This window comes from Macrobrachium rosenbergii, chromosome 24 (genome assembly GCF_040412425.1).
Source record: "Macrobrachium rosenbergii isolate ZJJX-2024 chromosome 24, ASM4041242v1, whole genome shotgun sequence".
NCBI lineage: Eukaryota > Metazoa > Arthropoda > Malacostraca > Decapoda > Palaemonidae > Macrobrachium > Macrobrachium rosenbergii.
This window is the reverse complement of record NC_089764.1, coordinates 14,363,128-14,390,693: the sequence shown is the minus strand read 5'-3', so window position 1 is coordinate 14,390,693 and position 27,566 is coordinate 14,363,128. Positions and strand designations below refer to the sequence as shown.

Below are 27,566 nucleotides of genomic sequence, written 5' to 3'. Positions count from 1 at the left end.
GAACAACTGGGAAGAAAGGAAATGCAGTTTAGCCCTCCATCATATATCAGGTTAGAGCCAATCTCTTAAAGTATGAGATACAGGTTCTCTTCAAGATGGGTTTTCTGTAAAAAGAAAATTATTGTGCCGGCTTTGTCTGTCCGTCCGCACTTTATTCTGTCCGCCCTCAGATCTTGAAAACTACTGAGACTAGAGGTCTGCAAATTGGTATTTTGATCACCAACCGTCCAATCATCAAGCATACCAAATTGCAACCCTCCAGTCTCAGTAGTTTTGATTTTATTTAACGTTAAAGCTAGCCATAAGCGTGCTTCTGCCAACGATATAGGGTAGGCCACCACAGGGTCGTGGTTAAAGATTCATGGGCCGCGGCTCATACAGCATTATACCGAGACCACCGAAAGATAGATCTATTTTCGGTGGCCTTGATTATATGCTGTACAGAAAACTCGACTGCGCTGAAGAAACCTCGGGCATTTTTGAACTTGTTTTTATCGTGACTTGTTTTATTTATGTAATCAAATTCAAAAGAAATTTCCTGTTCGTATCTTTCCTGCCGCTAAAGATGTATCTGAATGAAACTTTCTTTTCAGTGTAACCTATAAAAGGTCTGTCGCATCTTTGTACGAAATTCTGTAAACGTCTACTTCTTGGAAGTTTTCCCCTTTCTCAACTAACATTGGTGACCGCCAGTTCAGTGTTATAGTGATAACTAAAAGCAAAATGATTAACATTCCCGTGAGATTTAAATATCTTTCGGCCATCATTGTGAAGGATGTTCATTTGACCGATTCCCTTAATCGGTATTCCAACGTCTGAGCGGTTATAATCAAATAATTCTTTCCAGGGTGATTATAATAATTCAAATTCCTTAAAGGTTAAGGCGGCATCACCTTCGAGACTGCGTATTTTCTAAAATTCTAATGCAAATCGATAAAACAATACTAGACTTATCTTATGATCATCTTTGGGAAAAAAACACGGCAATTACCTTTCCGGAAAAAATGTATTTAAAAATGAGAGAAACTACAGGAAAAATCTTCAGAGACATCAAATAACAGCAAAGAAAACAAAAGAAGCTTTGCGGGAACTGTTAAGTCGGTGTCTATGATACTACGTATTTTCAGCATCATCCGTAGAATATTTAAGAGTCTGAATTTTATTTTATCCCACCTGGTTCATATCAACTTGAAAGGTTTAGGGGAATTGCGCGTAATCACAGTTTTGTGCACTTGTATACATTTGTTCTTTGCTCAAAAAGGATGAAAGTACTTTTTAAAGAAATTCTTGAACCAGGGAGCCATCAAAGTGAATATAAACCTACAAGCAAACTTACTGGTTCCATATGTAAATAAACAAAAACTTTGTTCCCGTGTCTGTGTGATATATTTCCGTTATGGATTTGTTCGTTTTTAACAGGGTCTTGAAATTCAACTTAAAACTGAAAATTCACGACGATCACGTGAACGTCAGGTTGACGCTTTTCAAATTTATCTTGATTTATACAAGACTTCAAGATCTGGCAAGGGAACCCCAGAGGTCAAATGAAAGTTAAATAAAAAAAAAAGTCTCATTTCATGCTACTCATATCCTAAAAAAAAAAAACCTGTAAAAATAAATGTTTTACTCATTAAAAAAATGATACAAGAAAGTTGTAGATAAACTAGTGTTTATTTTACCATTTTCCCCATTTACGGGCTACACAACTCAAACAGTTGCTTATCGAGTACGCCGTTAAACACCGCCCGACTTGTTTACGAAAGAGAGTCAGAAGGAAATCTGGTGTTTACGCTCAATAATACACACATGGCTGACGCATGCGTCTCTCCTCTGACTTGCCCTTACAGGGTTGTTTTGGGTTGCCGAGCGTTAGCCATTTCATTTTATTTTTTTTTTTATTATTAATAGAGTTTCTGTTGGTGGTACATTATCTTTCATATCCTGTCTCATAAAAATTCTATTGTGATTCTCAGGCTGATATGGAACTAGGAGAAAGTATTAAAATATTGCGAACAGATCCAGGAACCTGTGAAATATTACTTCTTTAATTTTCAAACTAACGTTACATGCATCATACCACGTAAAATATACAGTATATATATAAATAAAAAAAAACTGAAATTAGTCTTCATAAGAGGCCAGGTGAATTTTCCTTCTGCATTAGTCGTGGATCAACTGGGTTGGACTTCAGTGCAAAATTATTTTATTGTCAAAGATAACCTCTCAGAGAAAAAGGAAAACGATAAGACACATCAATGCTGTTTAGAAACTCGGTCGAAAATTAAGTAACTTGAAACTAAAATTAAAGGTACTACATTATAAACATTATCACTTGTGCCAGCATGACAAAGATACAGATACATGCACATTCAATTACATTCATATTATATATATATATATATATATATATATATATATATATATAATAACACACATACCTATACACAAACACGCGCACACACACATACACATGCACACAACATATATATGTATATATGTATGTATGTAAGAGGTACACAAATGCAAATGATGAATTTACTGAGTGACTCCAAAACAAGTTGCATTTCCTTTTCACAGGAAGCATTTGGGGGTGAGTTTATATATGATTTACTAAAATAAACAGAGGCACAGTGGAATTTAATGGAACGAACACCTCTCCTGGAATTCGAACCCAGTTCTGCTACCTGTGAGGTGACTGTCCTAACTTCTCTATCAGTTGCTCTGCACGCACAAAGCTTGCATACACACACCATTAACATGGATCACGTTTTAACCTTTTCCGGAATTTCAAAAAAGAAGATCCTAAATTTATACTCTACTTAAGCGCACTCTAGATAAAACTGATCGATTCCTCCTCTTACCTTCATTTCATCAGAGAGAATCATATGTCTATAACACGAACTCATAAAATAGCACGCTGTCAGGTGACTGGACAGAAAATTGAAACCTGCATATGTTTTGCAACACTTTTCGAACCAGACTTCTTCGGGATGGAAATTTTACCTTTAATTTATGTATTCTATTTTAAACGACCGATAAAAGCCAGATTTTTAGTATCACATCATTGAGGGCAAACAGCTCACACTTCTAATTTTTGCCGAACATTTACAAAAACTTTCGAAATTACAGATTCTGAAAGTTGACACTGAGGACGTTGAAGAAGAAAATTATAGGCATTTCGGAGAAACGGATACTTGAAGGTTAATTTTCGCTCGTAATTATTTCCTCCATGAAGGAAGAGAAGCCCAACCTGGCACAAGGCGTAAGAAAATTGTGGCAATGTTGCCAAAAAGGTTGCAAAAAGGGTACACAAAATATCTGAATGAATTGAGCTCATATATCTTTCAAAGGCAGCTGCGTTTGAGAGAGAGAGAGAGAGAGAGAGAGAGAGAGAGAGAGAGAGAGAGAGAGAGAGAGAGAGAGAGCACCTCATCTAAATAACCCTCCTACCCCCTGGATAATCAACCATTTCCCACCTCAAGCTGTTCTTTGTGGTGCAAGAAATATTGGCTCGACTGAGGAGGATTCCAACTTACGGTGGATCACACACCTGGTCTTGATCACGAGGGGGACCCAAATGGTGAGGGGAAATCAGCTTAACTTAAAACGGGATTTATTAGAAATTTATAGTGATGAAGAATCTATTAATAAATAAATGGAACAAATCTGTTCTAGATTTGCTTGATCTTTCCATCGTTACGCTTACTTTGGAGAGGAAAAGGTATTTGGAAAAGTCCCTTCAGCTCATGTGCTTGTCCTGTATGTTTTTATCGTACATTATGATTTTTTATCTAACTACAATATAATTAATTGTATATGTAACATCAGAAACTGGGGGTAAACAGCGAATTTCATGTAATGTTTTAAAGCTTATTCATCCCGTTAACTATACTGGTGGAGATGTGTTATTCAGCAGATTATAAAGACGAAATATTGCTCACTCTTAGTGTTATTCAGCAGATTATAAAGACGAAATATTGCTCACTCTTTGTGTTATTCAGTAGATTATAAAGACAAAACATTGCTCACTCTTAGTGTTATTCAGCAGATTATAAAGACAAAATATTGCTCACTCTTAGTGTTATTCAGCAGATTATAAACACGAAATATTGCTCACTCTTAGAGTTATTCAGCAGATTACAGAGACGAAATATCACTTACAGTGAGCAAGTTACATTAGTCCACGAGAATTCAAACCTTTAAATTCCATTAAATTAGCGAACGACAAAACAAGATCTCGGCTATAAGAAAAGTCACAAATACCAAAATATTGTATTCCGCTGCAAAGTCTCACATTTAATACTAACGAGACGTCGAGATATTCTCCGAAGACAGATGAAGTCTCACCTGTTTGGCAGAAACACCATTTTTTGACGAATTCGTCTTTCCTCACGTGATTCTGGGGACTTAGTTTTTCTCTTCCTATGAAGGACTAAACACCATTATCTTATTTTATTTCAAGATGCTCCAGAAATCCTAGCCTACTTTCGCATAAGAAAATAAAAGTAATTTTTTATATTTTAGTATCCAGACGTTTAGGACAAATGTTCTGTTTTAATTTCTCCCTCGTTGACTATTAGTTTAAGTTTCTTGAGGTTTTGAGAAGGACATTGAATTACCTATGATGTATCATAACAAAACAGGCAAGAAAAAAATATTAAATAAAATTACACTTAAATCTTTAAGTTGAGCCCATTTGTGCCGATGCTGATTTTTGAAAAACTGGTCGCTTCAAGTCCACACTTAAACTGATCACGTAACTTCTTATAACTGTAAAAATGAATTAGACAAAATTAAATACATTGTATAAATTCTGCGAAAATAAAAAAAAATATTAGATGTGATACAGTGAGAAGAGGTACATTGTTATTTTTTATAGGAGAGAGAAAAAACGATTTAGTATACAGACAATGTTAAGAAATAGGAGATATCCATACGCTTCTGCCTATTAGACAGGGGCATATTAAAACCAGAAAAAAACTTATTGTGCACTTGGGAAACTTGAAAAGTGATAACGTTTATCACAAATGTAATAATAATCATATTTTCGTAAGTGACTTGGTAAATTGATTATGATAATGATGTTAATTATGAAAGTTGCCTTGATGCAAATTTTGCAAAAGACTTCTCTTCTCCTTGTGATAAAAGCCTCTGATTTTCCTTCCAAGACAAATTTCCCTGCTCCAATATACTAGATGACTCGACTAATGATGTTACCCATGACGGGTATAAGAATATTGATAATGGCAGTTATTAATCCTTCCATTTCGCGGCAGCGAAAAGACAGACGGAAGATTATCTTTTGGACTCCACAGAAAACTTACTTCCATTGCACTTGCAGAGAAGAAGACATAAGTGAAATGAAAAGAAACGCAGCTAAGAGGATGGTCGCTGTCCACAGACAGACTCAAGACTCCCCAGAAGAGGCGAACTAAAACTGGGCTCTGGTCCGCTTGATCCAAAACGGAATTCCCGACCCGCAGTATATCGCATGCGACTTCATACTTATCCAAATAAAGACGTACAGCAATATGAAGGCTTACAGGGGTTAAAGGCTTTTAATTTCATGAAAATCAAATGCAAAATGATGGAGACATCATCCTGAAGCCATTTCCTCTCCATTTCATAAATACAGATAATGGTGTCCGGCGAATATTAAATTTCATATAATATTGCCTGCAACTACCGCTTGGAAATTTACCAATCCTCCTTCAAAAAACCTGGAGTATTTCTTCGATGACTACGACCGACAAAACTTGCCAATATTTTTGGGCTTTGTGGCCTCACGGTTTTCAGAGAATGTCATCGTTTCCCAAAACTTTATGGACAGCGAGTGCCTTTTCATTTCTACCCCTTCCTTCCACTCCTTATCCGAACGGACCAATAAAATTTCCTTGCAGTCTGCTACAAGCGGTCGAGTAACGTTCGCCCCGTTTTCCCCCCGAAATCTGACTTGTCTGGCGCGGGCGCGTGTGTGAGTGTGCGGGGGTGGGATATCCCGACGCCCCGCCTACTCCCAGCCACTGCTACTTGTTTTCCTGCTCCTCGCTCGCCCGCGTACACGTACACGTACAGTGACTGCTCCATCTTCACACTTTTCACATCTCAATGTACTGAAAGACAGCACAACACTTCTGTTAGTTTCCCCAGTGAGGCGCAAGGGCATCTTGACTGTCTAATCTCACTAACTTTGAAGCATGTGCTTGAGGTTAAATTAGAAAAAAAATATGAGGTGCATTCGATGACTTTTGGAAACAAATTGAAGTAATTACACACTCGAAAACAGAGTCAGAAACACTGAAATAGAATAATAATTATACATTTCCAATGAATAAATTGTCTGAGAGTTTCTTTCACTCTTTTGACAGCTGAATCGTTTGACAGATCGGTGTTCTCAGCACGTGGTGGAAGGGAATCTCGGGGAAGGCGCTACCGCTGTCTAGTTTCTCTGCTAGAATCAGTTTGCCTGTTTGCTAGTCTCGCCTAACAATCTGTGGCATGAAGTATCATTCCTGTTAACCGGAGGAGGAATAGACGGAAATCTAACGACAGACGAGGAAAAGGAGTACCAGAAGGCGGAAAGGTGACGAGCAAGACAAACTCGTGGGTTTTGCATCTCGTGAAGAATTGCGACAGTTGTCCTGAAAAGAGGAAAATCGTTGATAGCTCATCAACTCGATTCATCGGTGCAAAGAAAACGGGAGGAGGAGAGAGAAGACCTGCAGTTTGACCACATACTGGCCACTGTCTTCCAAGGATAACCGGACCTAAAATAACTGTTACGGTGGGTGAGTTTTTGTTCTTTAATCAGGCGTTGCACTCTTGTTGTTTCTCGCTCAAATAAAAGAAAGTCATAGATGGACTGCATGTCAATGTCTGAAAACGAAGTAAACAGGAGTAACACAGGTGTTATCATTTGGCTGGCTCATTCACTGGGAAAAGTAGACCATTAATTTCAACATAAAATTTAGGTCAGATTGGTGGGTGATGTCCCCCGCCCCCGCCAACTCTCTCTCTCTCTCTCTCTTACGTAAACACGCAAATAAAAGCCTATTACACGTGGAAAAAACACAAACATCCACGGCCACACATTGGTGACAAGAAAAACAACCCCACACAAGTGTTACATTTTGTAGTTTGTGGTTTTGCAAGCGAAAAGAGCGTAAGGTATGGATGGGCTACATCATTACTATAGGAAATATTTAAGAAATGAGGAGAAAAAATGCACTCACTATATGTACATAAATAAACGTATATGTTCATTTACAAAAGTGTACACGCACAAGCATACATACATACACACACACACACACACACACATATATATATATATATATATATATATATATATATATATATATATATATATATATATAATATATATATATATAATATATATATAATATATATATATATATGTATGTATGTATATATGTACAGGTATATGCATATATATAACACGAAAAAAACGCTCATATTTATGAAACATGACGAAATTAATCCAAGGGTAAAAGAAGTAAATGTAGCGAAAAGTTTCATGAGAAAATGTACCTAAGAGTAAAAGATGCCAAGTGATGGACGTCGTGCGAAGAGAATGTAGGTCTGTGTTCATAAAGTAAGTGTTTCAAAACCTGCTGAATACAGAGGACAGAAGAGAGGCGGATCTGACTGACGCGAGAGCGGAAAGGTTGAAAGTGAGTCAAGATGTAAGGACGCTAATTAAAAGATTGAAAAATAGAAATGCACTTGTACTTAAGGGGATTACAAGTAAGATGCTGTGGCGTGGAGTGCACGAACGAAGCTAATGAATGTATAAAGTGAAAAGAGAAAGAGGCCGTTGTACTACTCATAGCATCATTTTGAATATTTGCCAAGGATGCGCGTAGGGTTTTTGATGAAGAAATAAAAAAAAATTGTTTGGTGGTTTGAATTGTAATAGGTTTAACTATGGAAAAAATGCATGGATCAAGTATTTTTCATGAAACAATCTTAAGAGGAATTTGAACGAAGCAAAGATCTGACTGTATGTGGAGTAGGCTACTCACACCTTGGAAGTGCGTATGAGGGAATTGACAGATGTGCTGAGGAAGTTTAGTTATGAGAGTAAATTGCTGCAAGCGACAGAGTGGTTTAACGATTGAAACGAAGTTCCTTTTCGAATATGTAAATGGGAAAGTGGCTGCATTAATTTAAAAGTGGAGAAAGTAATGACAGAAATCAGATACTGGACAGATGGTGACGCAAGTCTGAGGGATAAGTAAAGGAGCGCGAAAACAGTTTTGCTGATAATATAATAATAGTTGGTAATATTGAAGAGTAGTACAGACTTCGAAAATTAGAAAACTGAGACTAAATATTAGCAATATCACTATTACATGGGTAAATGGAGGAAGAACGTAACCAAAGGATTCGTTTACGAATTTGGGAGCGATGGTAATGAGTGATGACCGGAAGGGCGTAGAGGTGAATCACAGAACTGGCAAAGAATGGATGGCAGAAGGATCTTGTTGAGCCAATTTAACTTTATGGAAATAAAGTATGACTGTTAAATATGAATGAGAGAATAGGCGGAGCTGTTGGTATGAATGGTTTGCAAAACATCAGCTGCGAAAGAAAGGCTGAAACGTAGAGACCATAAGAAAATATAATAAGTTTGTATAGTTGAAATGATTGATCAAGTTTTTTTTTTTCTGTGAGGTGGTTCAGTCACGTGGTGAGTTGGGGAGACGACAGGCCGGTGAAATGGGGCATAAATATTAAGTTTTTGGAGAGATGAAGTGGGATATCATGAGACCTATTCTATGTCAGTGAGACTAGCAAAGAATATAATCCTTAAAATGTAAATCCAACAACCTGGCAAACCCAAATTCCATGTAAAATTGACTTAATGCTGCTGTAATAGACCTGTCATCTTTGGATGTGCGCCAGGCGCGTAATTTCTTGTTTTGCATTTAGAACTGCTATCCTCATCAAATGCCAACTCTTAACTTGTTTGAAGTTCTCGTAAAGATAAAGAAAAAAAAAAAGAGCTTGCGAGATGCCCAAATTCTTTTTGAATTGCAAGGTGGCGTTTCCATCAAGAATAAGTATTTCTATCAACTCTAAAGACGCTGTTTGCTGTAACGCAGGCGTTTAATTCATCCAACAATCGTATGGAGGGAAAATTAGTCCTTGATATAAAAACCAATGATCAGCCACAGAAAATATACCAAAATTCTGACTTTTTTCCTTCTTACGTAATGCTACATCTCCTACGTTAAACAAGCTATTAAAACATTTGGTAAACATATATAACGCAGCATTGTATGGAATTTCATTACAAAAACCGCTCGTCATCTGACAAAAAGAAAACGGGAACATGGATAAATTTCTTACATAAAATTCTCTTCCATAGTTTTTATTATTTCAAGCACTCTGCTAAAAAAGGGATCTCCATAAATACGTTAGAAAATATATATGTGATATTGGCACCTGAGAGACCAGCCAGAATGTATATCATTATGTAATACACGTAAATGTTTATCTAAAAGGTTCATGTGGACGGTTTCCAAATTTACAAGTCATATATAATGCATTTCAATTAATCTGTCTGAAATCAGATTAAACAGAATGAAGATATTTTTTGGATAAGTTTTTAACCTGAATTACTGAAAGTGCAAGAGGCTTTACCCCATCATTTTCACTTACTAAGTGTGAGAAATTTAGAACACTTCCGTGGACAACAAACAACAACAGAAAAACAAAAATTAACATCCCGATAACAGATATTTATCACAGGTTTCCTTGATAAAGGAAAAGATATGCAAAGATAAACTATTTGAATAAAAACAATCTATAAATCTACGGGAACGTCCCATACTCTTCATTAACGTTGTCAATCTAATACTATATGTATATATGTATATAAGAGGGATTTAAAAACAAGCACAGCAGTGGTTCAAAATAACAAGCAAAAACGTAAAAAGGAAATGGGGCACCGAAGATGTAAAAGAAACCCTCATGTATAAAACTTATAATTTTATGAAGATTTTAGGGGATATTTTCAAAAACAACACTCCCTGATTCATCAGCTATTGCTTGTTTACTTTGGCCGTGACATAGGCAAAATTAATTACCATCCGTTACCTAGACATTTGTAGCACAAGATAAAAAATAACTAGTAGACTGACATGACACATTATAATTCTTTTGCTGAATACCAGTTCAATTACTGCATAAACTATATACATTTTGAGGTTTCCTTTGCGGACTTACGGAAGCATAAAATCACAGATGAAAACCAAATTTAAATACAGCATACTTAAACGTCCAAATAAAACGACACGTAAGCAAAGGAGGCATGACTAGTAAAGGGATAAGACTCGGCTGTAAACATCGGATAATGCGAGCAACTGATCCGATTTTTAATTGGATGTTTGCCTGTAAGAATTCCCCCCGACCATTTGTTGTTCCAACAACTTTGAGAGAACCTCCAACGGGATTACCTTAGTATTTAAGAAAAAGCGCGCAACGAATTGCATGAAAAACACGCACGCACACGCAAGCACACGTACACGCACACTTCGAAGCACCTGGACCGATCCGAGTTAAAGGGAACTTTCATAACACCTGTTGAATTTCCGGCAGCGATATCCTCAACGTGATCATCCGATAACTGCTGAGAGAAGCACCACTCAAGAACAGAATCCCCATGAGTCACGAGAGAGGAAAGGACCAGAGGACCCTTGTACCAGTGGTCAAAGACTCGTACCGTATAAACCCCAACTGAATTCCTAAAAGAATCCCAGCAACAGCCGGCAACTACCTCGATGTCTGCTATGCAAGCCAGGGGATGTCCGTGCAGGACTGTCTTTGGCTGAGATAGCGAAGTACATAGCCTTGTGTCTGCTTTTTTTAAATTTTTTTTAATTTTTTAAAGTTCCAAAAAAAGTATTTGTAAGATTTTTGTACTGAATATCACTAGCAAAATCAGCTTATGTTTGGTATTTTTCAATTATCTAGCCAGGAAACAAAAAAATTAAAAGAAGTGCATAGTGCAAAAAATTTCTTATTTTGAGTACTTCTGCAATATACATTTCGAAAAATCCTCAAAACACTCAAGCGTAAAAAAAAAATGTCAACTTACAAATAAAAATGTCGCAAGGACTGTATTCTCACTGACGTGAGTGGTTTCAGAACTGCGCAGAAAGAGTTTGGCTTTTTTGTTTCTTTAACAAAACGAAAAGTGGTAAGCGAAGTCTGAGAGATTTTTCCTCAGTTTTTAAACAAAGAAAAAGATGCAAATGTTTTTCATAACAAAGTAAATCAAGACAGGTGATAGTTTTGTATTTAGTAAAAGTTCATATACATAAAGCTGCCGAAATGTACGTTTTCCAGATTCATCAATAATAGGAAATTACAGCGCAAGAAATACAATCGGCTATTCTAATACTTCGGTGGGAAATAATAAATGGTTGACGGCGAATGGGAATACGAGGCCAGTTGTTATTATCCTGTGTTGTTCTGATTCTCAGCGATAACTAGACCGTCAGAAGTTTATATATAGAGTACAAGGTTAACAAAATGAATAATTCATTCTGGCGAATGTTCGGGCACAAACATGACATAAATTCATATGCGGATATTTATTAGTAGTCAGTCTTAAAAATGATAGAGGTCTGTGCCTAACATCTTTCAGAACCGTAAACTTTCTTTCCATACAAAAATCCAACTAGGTGCGTTTCTTACATACATACATACATACATACATGCATACACACATACATACATACACTGTCGGCTGAGTTTCATTCGTGACTTTCATCCTAAAACACACCATCTGTCTCTATTAACTGAAACACATATATATACATACATACATATATACATACATATATATATATATATATATATATATATATATATATATATATATATATATATATATATATATACATATATACATACACACACACATACTGTATCACATATACACACAATTATATATCTATACATACATATATATAAAACTGAAAATTCAATGAGCAAAAAACTGTATTTTGAAACAATACAAAATGAAAATATATAAAAAATTTTTCGCCTCAATAGTTCATACATTTTTATGCAGTTACTTAAGAGGTCCGTTGTGCAACCGGTCTTAAGCTTTCACTTGAAATAATTTTTCATGTTTGAAAATACAGTTTTGGTTCATATAAACAATTATGGATTTTCACTGGTTGTTTCCCGTCACAATACAGTGGTGCATCATATATATATATATATATATATATATATATATATATATATATATATATATATATATATATATATATATATATATATATATATATATACCATGTGCGTGGTTGTGTGAAAGGGGGAGGGGGTCAGGTGGCCGGTCGCGATACATACGGAAATGAGTCTGTCTACATAATATGCGTTGCCGTAGCTTATCTGCCAAAACTGAATGAAATCTGAATATTAGTCTCAAACTTATACAAGCTTCAAGTCATGTGACTAAATTAACATAGTGGCCACTGCATAACTGACAAACGAATGGACATCAAACTAAACATCTTCATTTGCCAACATATGCAGACGTTGTTGGAAAATATGGTTAATTTCCTGTCAGCAGTTGTGGAGAAATAAATCTTATTAGATTTTCAGCAGAATCCAGCGTGACTCCATGGTACGTGATGCTGACGCCATTCCACATACGTGACCATTCCGGTTTTTTGCGGTTTATCTGCCCTTCTGTTACTCACCCAGGGCAAGGTGGGGGTTACGAAGGTCAGGTATTTGGCATTCCATGAACCAAAGAAACAAATCTGTATCTTAGCTTCTCTAATGAAGCTGGAGAGAGAGACTAAACTCTCCCTGTGGATATGATAGGCGTTATCTTGTCTAAACCATTATTGATTTGTCTCAAGCAGCTGTTTGTTATCGAGTAAATAAGAACTCCCTCCTCAACCTTGTGGGACTTCAATTCAATGCATTATAATGTACAGATAAAGAACACAGATGTTTGTGGTACATATGAATATGGAACTGCATTAAATGTGAAGCAAGTAACCAGTGGTACCGTGCGCAATATGTGAAAACAGCTGAAATAGTGCTATTCTGAAGTGACAATCTAAGAACCAGCTACGGATAGTATCATCTTTCGATGTGACGCTTGTAAACTTGATTACATTTCAATGTCACTGAGCAAAACTGATGAGATTGCAGAAATTCACTAGAAGAATGGGAGAATGGAAGTCATTAGTAAACAAACCTGAAATCAGTTCCAGAATCAAAATAACACACTATGAGACAATTAAAAGTAAATATTGCACTAGTTCTAAAATATATCGACGCTACGAGAATGCTGCTGAACGGAAGAAAAACAGTGATTCGAGAAATTACAATAAATGTACATAGCAGGTAAAAGAAGACCTCTCTCTCTCTCTCAATTAATTTGCATGATGTGGTATGCATACTTGTTGCCAAGAAATATATCTCGAAATATATCCACGGAAACGCGAAGGTAACATTTATCAAAATTCCTCCCCGACGGTCGTCATTTAACGCTGCACTTCTAAGCAACCTGTCCTAACACATTCCCCATCGCACCATTTCCCCTCAGTAAATCGCTACATATTTAAGAAGGAAAAACATAGCAGAATTAAATCTTAAATCAGCACTTCCTGGTCGGTTAATCGGGACATTGAAGGACAAAAACACTGCTGCCAATAGGTCATCCTGTAGCAATACGTTTATTTGAAAAAGCAGCGCTGCCAGCGGGTCGTCTTAGAACAGTAAGGTAGCTCGTTTTCTCTGACCACGAAAGCTTTCCTTACGTTTTATAGCTAGACCGAAGATACCACGTAGAAGTAACAGACGTAGAATTCTAACTGAGTGGAAAAGTTTGATGTAATTATTTAATGAAATTCTAGGAAAGTTAAATGGTAGGAAATAGAGATGACAAACGTTAAACATATACTGAAATTAATACCGTACTTTTATTCGGACAGAAAATATCATTCAGTATCCTGTAAGTGACCCTGTTTCCTCATGCGTTATACCTGGTCAATGGCAATGGAGGAAATCGACCACTACTTGGTTTTCCCAAGTTCCCAGAACAAACGACAGGCTAAAAAACATCGATGAAAGCTTCGAAGACGTCCCTTTGCCCTTCAAAGCCCTTGCATCTTAAACTGACAGAGACACATACTATCTGCAAATATATAAACATATAAATTTTGAACTGAATTCACAGGCGAATATCTTGCCAACAACAGATACCTACAGCCATGTTGAGAGGGTGGCTGTGACTCAGGCGAAAATGATAATTTCCTATTCATGGTTGACTAAAATAGCAGATGGCATACGAGACAGAGGGCATTGTATATCAATACAAGGGTACACAAAGCTTTCATGTAAGAAACGACCTTCATTCTAGAATGACAAAGTGATGTTACTTTACGCACAGTCTCTGGGGACAAGCTGTGTTGAAACTTGGAACCATAAACCCGTGGAGTTTATCATCACAGGCTAGAATTGGCATTTGTTAAGACCTTTTCTGGAGATAACACCTTAACGGAGATTTCTGCCCACAGCTTTTTTGTTATCGTACCATTCTTCCGAAATAGAGTGAAATGAGATAGATAAACAGACAGATAGATAGACACAGAGAGATATTTATGTACAGAACGACAAGCTCGTAAAGAACTGAACTTAGAAGATTTTTTTCACTCGCCAGTCAATTGATAAACTTACCGAAATGTTGCTAGTTTAAAATGCTAGCTCTATTATTAACAAGCCACGAGAAACATCTATTTGTGTCTTTTCGTTTTGTTATCAAATATTTGGGGATGTTTTATAAATATATATATATATATATATATATATATATATATATATAATAATTTTATATATATATATATAATATATATATATATATATATAGATAATAATTATATATATATATATATATATATATATATATATATATATATATATATATATATATATATATATTGTTTAGTCAGTTCATGTGTCTGGATATCATTTATCTACGAACAAAAGTTTTATGAGAATGTGATGAAAGGCGCGATAAACTGAAGAAAGAAATCTCCATATACAATGTTCATAAAAATATTACGCAGAGCGTTTTTCAAAGAGGTACTTTAAAAACATATTTAAGTAAAATACCCATGGAAATATATTTCTCTAGGCATGGGATGTCTGAAAAAACGATTTATTTTAGTAACTGCAGGAGGAATGTAGAATCGAGCCATGAAAAAATGGACTGTGACCCAGATGTTTAGGATTATCAAAAAGTCTCATGATATTTCTAAATATATTTCATATCGAAATTGCCGAAAAGACAGAAATGACATTATGAACAAAGCCGGAAACAAAATCTTTAGTTTAAGTCTATGTAGAAGACAGAATAATTAGGAAATGGTGCTGAAATAAAAACAAATATTTTCTTGACATACAACATTGCAATAGTAATAAATGTTAGCGGGTGATACTCGAATGTCAAGAATCATTCATTTACAGCATCTGGTGTAGTTTTCCCCCTAAAAGTCCTTATCTCGAGTCCTCATTAGCTTCTGCAACAATTCACTGTTTAAGGTTTATTTTTTTAGCGGAAAAAACAGTAATAAAAAGGGTAAACATTACTAGCTGAATCCGAACACGGGGAAAAATAAGACGAGGGAAAAAGCAGGGAAAAACCTTGGCTAGATAAAAAAAAAAATAAACAGAAAATCTTGGGTTAGATTTAGCCTTTCATTAACTTTATCCGGTTGAGGAAAGAACTCCTTGTTTTGGCGGTATCATTAACGCATTACCCTCGCCCTAAAATACCTCGAGAAAATGAAAATCTTCGCCACAGACGAAACATATGACAGGTGGCGTGCGTAAAAAGGCATCCCGGCGAGTGAAGAAAGAATGCAAATAAAAAATCTTAAAAAATAAAATAAGAGTGCGGGTGGATGTGGGAAGATACAGCCTCAAAAATAATTTTATTTGATTTCTTCTACAAGGGAGAAGAGATGACATTTATGAGTCAACGGCGATGCCAGCTGTTTAAGTGCACAGAAAATCTGTTTTGATGTTTCGTGCGCTTAATAAGACGCAGTCCACTTAACCGACCAGGTCAGATTCATTTAAATAAATGTAAATATAAACCTCGGAAAGGTGAGAGAGAGAGAGAGAGAGAGAGAGAGAGAGAGAGAGAGAGAGAGAGAGAGAGAGAGAGAGAGAAACTTTATGGAGGCGAAATTGTTTATTCGAAGACAAAGATCACGTAAACCCCAGAGATTGCATCCAACAAAAGCAATCTTCCAAAAATAACTGAGAACAAATTGCTACAGATGAGCTAAATTGGTCGTGTTCATTTGAGTGGAACTTGGAAACTTAGGGTTGGAAATCCCTTTCAATTTTATTTAAGCACATATGCATAAGAAAACAAGGCGATTTCTTGCCTACTAATTTAATGTAATTTCGCTACCTCAACGTTGTTGTAGTTGTCACTGGAGAGATGACGTAACCATTATGTTATCCAGGAGAGGGAGCTTAACCCTTCTGACAAGGACACCACAACTTTAGGAAAACAAGAAAATTGGGTTAAGAATAAACCTTCAAAAGTTATGAAAAATAAACCTAGCGAATAAAGGCAACATGCACAAAGTAAATAAATGTGTAGACGCTAGCTCCTATAAAAGCATAAATTCAAAGATAACATATAATTTACACACGTACAAACAAACATTTTACACACAATATATTTATATATAATATATACACATATATATATATATATAAACATACATACACACATATATGCATATATATATGTATATATATGTATGTATATATATATATATATATATATATATATATGTATATATATATATATATATATATATATATATATATATATATATATATATATATATATATATATATATATATATATATATATATATATATATAGAGAGAGAGAGAGAGAGAGAGAGAGAGAGAGAGAGAGAGAGAGAGAGAAGTGCAAGTGCTCATAATTAATGTGCGTTGCTACATGATACGAGTATGTGTATGAACTGGATAAAAAGGTCCTGATGGCTTCAGTGGAAGATCAGGATAGCTGTAAACATGATAGCGAAAAACATGTGAGAGAGAGAGAGAGAGAGAGAGAGAGAGAGAGAGAGAGAGAGAGAGAGAGAGAGAGAGAGAGAGAGAGAACCCACTCACACCTGACGGGTATATTTCACCTTGAGAATAATTTTGTTTACCATCAATTCATTAGACTTGGGGAGAAGGTTAATTGGGGGTGGAGGAGGAATAAGCCCAGCAAACTCGGATCACCTGTTACTTATTTTCAGACGCATCCGGGGTTTTACAGCTTCTGTAGGTCTTTGCCCCCATCCGCCTTATTCTGGCCTTGTCCCCCTGTTAACCCGGAGCTATTGACACCGGCGGGATCAAAGTAATATGATTTACCGCATGTCTGGGGGAGCTGGAGATTGAGATGACGTACGAGTCAGTTGAAGATCTGAAGCCGAGAGACGCAAGACTAAGCGTCTCACAGCTATTTCTTAATTCTTTAGGTGATCGAGGTTCTACGGTCGGCTTTAGATTCTTTGGGTGACTGGGAACTTCTCGAATCTGTTTTAAAATCTTCAGGTGATCAACAACTCCCCGATTTTTTTTAATTCTTTAGGTGATCGAGAGGTTTCCCGATCTGTTTTTACTTCTGTAGGTGATCGAGAGCATCATTAGAAACTGAGCAAAATTGATAAGGAAAACTGATACTGAAATTTACTCCAAATTTCGTATGATGGGTAACTTATTTTTAGTTCACAGGGCGTAGTGCGTATAAGGATTTATGATTTTCACGCTAACCGCAAAGGGTTAAAGAAATTATACTGTTTATGCTGAACATACTGTAGTTCATACAAATGTAACGACTGGAGAAATCTCTTGAAAATTTTATAGGATTAGGTAATGACTGGAGAAAGCTCTTCAATTTGAAGTAACCGCTTGAGAATTCTCTTCTAATCTAAATAGTGACTGCAGAAATCTCTCCTAAATTGAGTAATGATTTGAGAAATCTCTCCTTAGTTAAGTAAAGATGGGAGAAATCTCTTCAAAATTAAGTAATGATTGCGGAAATCTTTTCTAAATTAATAATGATTAGAGTAATCTCTTCAAAATTAAGTAATGGTTAGAGTAATCTATTCTACATCAAGTTTTGACTGGATAAATCTCTACTAAAGCAAGTAAAATCATTGAAGTTGTCTCTGAATTAAGCAACGATTAGAAATATATCCTCAAAATTAAATATTTGGAAAATTTTCTTCTGAAATAAGTAATTATTGGCGTAATCTCTTGTAAATAACGCAACTGTTATTTTAAAATCTTTCAGATTAAGTAATTATTGAAGAATCTCCTCAAAACTGACTGGCAACTGAACATATCTTTTCAAAATAAATCGCTCATTTGGACGTGCACGAGCGGTTGTTTGACGAAAAAACGAATTTCTCTTGATAAACGTTTTTATCTCTATTCGTTACTGCAGATATCAAGTGATGAAAAGGCAATGAAGAAAATGCAGTGAATGAACTACAATATTATTAAGTGTGACGATCACATATCATCGCTCATATAATTATTCAGGAGAATAAAAGACGCTAATATGGTTTAAATCAATTGCAATTATTCTTAGCCACTTACAAGAGTCAATTCCCTCTCTCTCTCTCTCTCTCTCTCTCTCTCTCTCTCTCTCTCTCTCTCTCTCTCTATATATATATATATATATATATATATATATATATATATATATATACTGTACACACGTTTGTACGTATGTATGTGTATATGTATGTATGCATGATTAGATATATTACGTCAATACGTAGTAAATCTGTAGACAAATTACAGTGAAGAGCAGAAACTCTCCCCCACTGCAAAGTTCGCAACCAAGAAAATGTTGCTGTCCCGTTGCACCTCAGCAATCTGAAGCAAAGGTGAACTAAAAGCATTTGGCAGCCGAAGAAATATTTTCCTAAATATAAATCTCCTTCTTCACCTATGTTAGACCGAATGCCCTTTGATTTATAAATATTTCACCTCCACTGGTCAAAACTGGCACGCAGACCATAGAAATCTAAACACACTCTTATTTCAAGGAATGCACAAGTTTCTTCGTATTGCCAACCCCTCTGTAATTACATTCCCAAGAGACGTTATTAGAAATAACTACCGGGTCTTCACGTAGAGGGCTATGCGGCGGAATTTTGTTGCTTAAGTCTGTGACCTACTCGATTTGTTAATGTATTAGTTCAGTCGACATTCTGGTACCCCTGGGATGAAGGGAACTTTTAAAACTAAAATGGTCAGACAATTCAACTCTTCCCTTAAATCTAAGTTAGACAAATATAAGTATAAATATATACATGTATACGTACATACATACAAATGTATATATATATGTATATATACACACATACACACACACATACATATATATATATATATATATATATATATATATATATATATATATATATATATATATATATATATATATACACACACATATATATACGATTTAGCAAACAGTGTTTACAGTAATGAAGAATCAGAGATTTTGATGCAAAACACTTATAAACACTTTTTAAAATTAAATTTATGACTCGTGGCCTACCCTACTTTAAGACGAAATCAAAGGGAAAAATGCAATGTTGCTTCTTAATCAGCAAGCAAAACCTGTCTGTCTGTCCAGTGCTATTTTCATAAAGATGGTCCTGTCCTTAACAAATTTTTTTTAGATGCGTCATGTCAAAGATAAAACAGATTCACTCACTCTGCTCTCTTCTATTTAAAGCTTATTACCAAATAGATAGAGCGAGTCTTTCCTCCAACGCAAATTTATCGGATCAGCGATGTCAAATTTGCAAAGATAATAAAGTACGACCTTGGCCTCTGAAAACTGCGATGTATCGGCAATTGGCTTGGAACCAAACGGAAGAATTTTTTTTAAGCATTAATACGCATTCAAAACCGTGATAACCGTCTTGTCATAAACAGATCAGAAGTGTGGAAGGGAGATGATCAGGCTTAACTTTTAAATAGTCGTGAAAAGCATCATTTACCGGACTGTCTACTTCCGAATAGTAAAAGACTACGATGTATTCAACTGTGCAGATTCATAAATCAGCATCAACGTCAACATTTTTCCTGATCGTCGCGCTTCTAATTCTGTCCGAGTTCCCTGAGTCTCGTGGGGGTGGGCTTGTGTGTACGAATTGGGGGTGCGTACGAGTGTGTGAGAGAACTCATATTCTCCTCGAGTATTTTTTTTAGAAGAACTGCTCCCAATCAGGTTGGCAAGGCGCGCGCGCACACACACACACACACACACACACACACACACACTCACTAGCTTTTAAACAACGCCCTCTCTCGCTGTTATTTGGTGGATTGCGCAGTTGGTTTTCTTCTCGTCTCTCTTGTGAATTAAGAAATGAAGGGATGTGTACACTTAGGAAGAAAGGACATGGGTTATGGTTTCTTTTTACCTATTTGCAAATGCTGCTTGACCATGCAAGCAATATCTTATGACGTATATGGTAGGAGATGCGTTGTTTTATCGACGTTATTTTTCCGATTCGGTGAACTTGTAAGCCCTTAATAGGCCCTATTTGTCTGAAGAACTGACCTGAGGTACCGTGAACTGACATCATCCAGAGTTATTGAATTATCTCTATGAAATGTAAAGAACTCCGACTGGTAACTTTACACTTAAAACACAAAGAGACAAACATAGTGACCTTGATGGACTGCAACTTTGAATAAACATCTATTCACCAAAACCAGATATCTAATTCGTCGCTATTCAGGTCAGAATGCTTTTGAGAGCATTGGGGATATTCTATTTTTCAGTCATGATCTTATGTTCCATCAAATATTCTTCAACATTTCTTGGACTAAAGTGTGTATGAGCTCTGAAAATTCTAAACTTACATTTTTATCTAGGTTTAACAGTAATAGTCTGATTTCTTAATATATGTAAAATATTGTAATTTTGAACAATCAAGTTTCTTTTTTATCACCAAGCACTCAACAGCAATAAGCAGCTTCTGAATGTTCCTCTTGAATTCTAATAAATCCTATCTATTATTTATCTTGGCATGTGGTCGCTCTGATGGCTAGCTTTTGGTCTTTGCAAGTGTAATTTAAAAAAATATATATATCGCATTCCTATCAACAAAAATAAATGACAAACAATTTCCGTGAAATGGTCTTTTCTCCTAAAACATTATAAAAAAATTCGTGGCATTCTTCATCACCAGAAATAAGCAACACAATGTTAACGATGGTGGCTTCCAATTAAGAGATTGTGAAATCTGAATCGTTTCTAAATGCCCCGTTGCCTTTCATCTTTTGGTGAGATTTTTAGTATTTTAGCAACAATTCAAGTCAAGTTAAGCATACCTTAGTTTAACCAGACCACTGAGCTGATTAACAGCTCTCCTAGGGCTGGCCCGAAGGATTAGATTTATTTTATGTGGCTATGGATCAGTTGGTTGCCTAGCAACGAGACCTACAGCTTGTTGTGGAATCCGAACCACATTATAACGAGAAATGAATTTCTATCACCAGAAATAAATTCCTCTAATTCTTCATTGGCTGGTCGGAAAATCGAACGCGGGACCAGCAGAGTGCCATCGAGAACAATACCCACCCTTCCAATGAGGAACAGTTCAAGTAACCCACTATATGTCCCCTATCGTTCGGTACGTCCTTTGGCTACAACGATGAGTCAGTCTAGAGAGAGAGAGAGAGAGAGAGAGAGAGAGAGAGAGAGAGAGAGAGAGAGAGAGAGAGAGAGAGAGAGAGAGTCTAAAGTTTGCTTGGAGCGACTGGGCCATTTCATCATTTTTGTTTTGAAAGGGTCAGTTTTCTCTCTGTGAATAAATATAATCCTATCTGTCACTGTTCAATTGAAAAAATATATTTCTTTTAGTTAATCTACAAAGAAAAACACCTGACAGAGGCAGCAATTCATATGCTAATAAAGACCCCTTAATGATTCATTCGATACACTGAGTAGCTGGTGACACCTTAACTGATCCATGTGTAATGTATGAAGGAAAATAAATTTCAATTTCAAATAATATAGACGTGTATATGACAGCAGAATGAAACGACCTTGCCATTCAAATTAATCTTGTTTCACTACTGAAAAGGAAATAGTTATCATTCTATCTTGAAAGGGAGCATTTGAATGACTTTGGGATATGTCACTTGAAGTGGCTATTATGAATTATTTTATTGGTGTAAATTTAATAGATAGAATGAGGAAATAAAGCTAAAAGATAGCAATATGATTTTCCTGTTAATGAGGTTCATCTGTTGATAGAGGTTCGAGAGCATCTAATTGACTGAATATGACAAAATTGAATACCAAAGTTTATTGGATTTTTAACTTAAGTTTTCCATTACCAACGATTGGCTATCTAACCGACGTCTGGGAGGAATGCGCGTACGCACGATTCCGCGCTCAAAATTGAATGGGTTTTCATTCATAATGATCACAGCTTCTCTCTATTTCAGTTCAGTCAACATGACAGGGAAAAACGCATGCGCAGTGTGCCAGACAGCGGCCAAGCAGACTTGTGGTGGTTGTGGAGGCGCTTTCTACTGCAGCAAGGAGCATCAACGCAAACACTGGCCTACTCATAAGCAGGAGTGTCAACCATTCCGAGTAGCTTCTTCTCCTGAGGCTGGACAGTATGCTATTCAAAAATTTGGACGTTTAATTCAATGATGTATTTGTATTACTGGCTATGTTAAGGTAATTGTGAAATAGGACTGAAGTCATACTAACTTTTAATAAAATTATTTTTACTTCAGCAGATTTCTTGATTTGATACACTGATGCTCACAATTCATTAAAAGGGTGCATATGACATGTGAAGAATCATTTCAAATTATGCCCATTTTACAGGTACTTGGTAGCTAACAGGCGACTGAATGCTGGCCAAGTGATACTTAAAGACTCGCCTCTCGTTGTAGGTCCATTATCTAAATCGTACCCTCAGTGTCTTGGATGCACTGCCGCTATAGAAAACGAGAATTTCTTCAAATGTCCAAAATGCCAATGGCCGCTTTGTTCAGAGCAGTGCTCAAGTAGCCCTCAGCATAAAGACGAATGTTTACTGCTGTCTAAAGACGCAAATGGATTAGGGGCACCCAAGACACTTGAAGAATCGTCTCGATATGACTTCATTGTGATACTTCGATGTCTTTTGATGAGGTCTGCCAACCCTTCTGGATGGCAGATGCTTCTAGACATGGCCAGTCATGCTGAGCAACGTAAAGCTAACATGGGAGATCTTTACAAAGCCACAGTCTGGTACTTAACCAAAGTCCTCAATTTAGACTATGACATTGAGGCACTGCATCAAGTCTACGGTGCTGTCGTAACAAACACCCTAGAAATCAGGAGTGAGAAGGGGACACGCATGAGAGCGCTCTACCCAAGGATAAGACTCTTAAATCACTCTTGCATTCCAAACACCCACCTAGCATGTCATGCCCAAGGTGTCATGGAGGCACGGACAGCTACTGTTATGGAGTCTGGAGAGCCATTTTTCATCTGCTATACGGGTACAACAATGCCATTCTGGGAAAGACAGAGTTCACTGCGAGATTCGTACTGTTTTGTCTGTGTCTGTGCACGTTGTGAAGACCCAGCCGAGGCCGGGACTCATTTTTCATCCCCAAGGTGTCCAGAGTGCGAAGAGCATTACTTAGTGCCGTTCAAAAAAGGTGAGGACATCACGTGGAAATGTGAGAAATGCACACTGGAACAAAGTAACTTGGATGTTAAGGTGAAAGTCGACGAATTCTTGCAACAGCTAGAGACAGAGAGCATCTTCGTAGGAAGTTCAGTAGATGAACAGGTAACAGGAGCCCTGGAGAAGACTGAAAAGTTATTTCACCAAACTCATTACGTCTGGATGAAGGTAGCACAGTATGCTTTATGGAAGATGAGAAACAGCAACACTCAACAAACCCTAAATCTCAGAAGAAAAATTTGGACGACTTTACTTCCGTTGTATGAAACTTTCGAGCCTGGTCTTACCAGGAGAAGAGGTGAGGCATTGTCTAAAACGATTCCATACAGTCTAACAACCAAACTTTTCTTTCCTCATGACAATCTGATGTTATTCACGCTGCTTTTTGTCCCACAGGTTAACCTCTACAGGAAGCGAGGTGTCCGAGGATTTCTCCAGTTTCAAGCGTGAGGAGCAATAACCAGAAAATTAAAGAGTAGTAAGTCTCATTTAAATATTAAAAGCTTCTGCAACAGACACGGAAGTTCACCGGGCTACAGAACCATGACCCAGGTTTTCCTATGTTAAAGTGTATGAACCGTTTCATATTTCAGATAACAGGACTTTCTACCCAGGAAATGATTCTACGAAATTTTCAGCGTTTCGAAAACTTTGATGAGACCCTAAGTTCCTTTATCGTCTGATGTAGTTAGACCCAGAAATCCTTTTAGAAAAGACAGCTTGAGAAGAAAGTGTTACGTTGGAATTTCATACTGAGATTAATCATGTGAATCGTTTCAAAGTTAATTTTTTCCTCTGAATAACCATCACACACACTTACATATCCTCTAATACGGGGGGGGATTCTGTGTAAAGCAACACAATAGTCATTACCACACTGTTCTATTCACCACTAAATAAATGACGAATTCCCAATCATTTTAACAAAGTCTGCACTCACACATTTACTTGAAATTAAGACTTTCGTTCTAAAATCCCTGCTATGCCCTCTGTTCTTCAATTTCTAGGTCTTCTCTACGTTCCTCCCATTGATTTATAAATTACAGATAATTTTCAACAATCTCGAAGAACACGGATCGATCTTTTTATATCTTATAAAGATCTGTATTTTTTATCTTTTCAGTAGCTCTTGCTGCATACGCACTCCTAAATTTCTGGCGCAAATCTTTCAAAGCAGTCATTCGATCTACCTCCTCTTCCTTACCTCCTCTTCTTCTTTTAACGTGCTTTTTTCCCATTTGTATAGGGTAAGCACGATGCTATAGTCTCGATCGGCTGTCCTGCCTGTCATCGCTTAGACCCCGGTAGCGTATGTACATGTATTGTACCAGTCACAGCGCCCTTTCTCCCAGCAGCGAGAAGTTGTTGCGCGGTTAGGTCGACAGTTCGAGACCTCTTCTTCCTTACATAAACATCAATAATGCTGTGCTCTCTGGCGTCCTAACCCACACACAAAATGGCAGTAATTCCTCTAATTCCCTAATTCCTCTGAACATATCCCTCGACCAGATATAGCCTATATCACACAAGTTTGTTGGTTACTCCTTTACACCCCAAATCATATCAGCTCCTCTGTGCCTTCATCAACTCCTGGAACTTGAACTTTCTCCAACTTTACCATTGACTAACTTATATCCTGAAGCACCTCATCAAAAATTCTGAACAAGCTGCCTTTGCATCTGGCCCAAATGTTTGCATGATTCTAATCCGTCTCTTAAATCCTCTGCATTGATCAATTCCTGCATATACCCTCATCATGGACGCAAGACTGCACTTTCTTCAGGTTATGGTAGCTCTAATTAACCATGCATGTTATGTCAAAGGGGCAATGTACTTCATGCAGTTCATATGAATCTCACCTAACGTATTCACTAACTAAAATAAAGACAAGTAGGTGTTTAAGCATTGACAAGGGACATTTGCATGAAACACAACTGTCATTTCCACTACAGTAGATAATTATAATTCTGTGCATAACACCTAGATTAATGGTTTTGTCTTCATTCAGTGTTCACCCGGCCACTGAGTTACTCAGCGTCTGTCATTACTCAGAAATTCTTATGGTTATCATTCCTAACATGAACATACTAGGGGCACTGGCCATACAATTACATAGCAGTCATTTCTTACAAACTGTTCATATGTGGAACATCAGGAATACTTCAGATGGAGAAAGCAACCAGATGAAGTGAAAAATAACAAGAAAAAGGTTGCAAACACTACTAGAAATTAGATGACTGACCTACACAGATTTGAATGCTGATGTCGATGATAAGGTGAGACTGGTGTAAATTCCTGAGACTTCAAAGGGTTTCAAGTAAACTGTAGTCAAAGACTATGTATATATATACTGCTGTGGTTAATTAGTATTTTACTATTTGCAGGAATGTCCTTTATGGAGACAGCAAAGGCCTTCTTTGATTCAGCAATGAATGAAGCCACAAATGATGAAGTAACGAAGACAACGCAGTTGCAGAAAGCGGTGAACTACTACCAGGAAGCGGCTAATATCCTGGGCATCGAGCCAGCAGAGTCTATGGAATCTACTCTAGCTATAAGGGCACGAGCAAGCAAAGCCGAGGCTGAAAAGATGTTGGCACAGATGCATTCGGGAAATATACGTGCAGAGTGAGTAAAGGAAAATAAAAAAACACTTCTCGACTGTGATTTCAGTTCTGCTACCAGTGCAGGGTACGATTAGGCTTAGGCTGTGTTACTGATGACGGCTTGACATCCTCAGAGCACAAACCTTTCGACAGTTTTGTCACCCGCGCACAGGGGAATTACAGCTCTTGAACTCCGCAATACAAGAGCTGTATCGTCTTTACGTGGGTACAAAAAGTATTTACGAGACATAAATAAACTTCGTTGATATTTATTGACCTCGCCCTCCCTGTCAAGTGACCTGCATTACCTATTTGTCCAATGCTTCCAGTCAGCGTCCTTCATTGCTTCCCTATCTATTAGCGGGGATACTGTGAACGTGAAAACTGCCCAACTACAAGAGTGATCTGCAAGTAGCATTTGAAAACATTCTTTACGACTGCCATTTGGTGAACTCCATTTCGCATATTAACGCTTGCTGGTCACCAGCTGGATAGGCTTCGTCCTCCTATGACAAAGGATTTTTAACAGCTATTGTGTAGACTTCTCCTAAATGCTTTAGCCTACAGAAACTGTGGCGGTTTTCACGCTCTTGTATCCAGTGTTCAGTGATATTCCAGCAGTCCGATTATAATATATTCTATAATCATCTTCAGCACATTCGTGAACTGGAATTCTTCGGCTTGTTTCCATTGACATCACGCACAAGAGGAAAAGCTGTCATTAGTCACCCTGGAATTGTAGTCCATCTTAGAGCATACAGTACTGTAGACGGAAATTCTCTGTTCACTTAGATAGACTGATGTGTTCTTTGGAATAATGACTTCTGTGCATGGAAAATGAGGACGCAATCAAAACTGCTTAATTTACTCACTGTCTGCAATGCAAGCAAATTATTACTAAGGCTTACTTGTTGCTAGAAACCTAACAAAAAAATGCAATGTTAAGGAAAGAAGGGGGAATATTTGCAATGTGTCTCTGCTTCCTAGTTAATGTCATAACTTCTAATTCCATAAAGTATTTGCTTATCAGTGTGTAACGTTAAGAACAGATGCTAATCGCAAATTATCTTCGTCCACAGATTACAAGTATCATTTCGATTTTATCAATGCAAACTCTAATTTTGGA

General features: G+C 36.8%; 2 protein-coding genes across 4 annotated transcripts in view; one reads left to right on the top strand and one right to left on the bottom strand.

The window, feature by feature from the left end:
• LOC136851886 (organic solute transporter subunit alpha-like) overlaps positions 1-27,566 on the bottom strand; it is a 152,335-nt gene that overhangs the window by 28,537 nt on the left and 96,232 nt on the right. The window contains exon 1 of one of the 3 annotated variants that reach the window (XM_067126219.1): positions 5,325-5,439. The exons of the other annotated variants lie outside the window; for them this stretch is intronic. The gene's annotated coding sequence lies outside the window, so the exon portion shown is untranslated. Of the gene's footprint in view, positions 1-5,324; positions 5,440-27,566 lie in introns of those variants that run through there. 3 annotated transcript variants of the gene reach the window in all.
• Positions 5,981-27,566, top strand: part of LOC136851711 (uncharacterized) — a 69,625-nt gene continuing 48,039 nt past the window's right edge. Inside the window, exons 1-4 of the mRNA XM_067126057.1 lie at positions 5,981-6,784; positions 22,588-22,764; positions 22,982-24,132; positions 26,219-26,462. Coding sequence (XP_066982158.1) covers positions 22,598-22,764; positions 22,982-24,132; positions 26,219-26,462 — 1,562 coding nt within the window. The 5' untranslated portion in view covers positions 5,981-6,784; positions 22,588-22,597. The remainder of the gene's footprint in view (positions 6,785-22,587; positions 22,765-22,981; positions 24,133-26,218; positions 26,463-27,566) is intronic.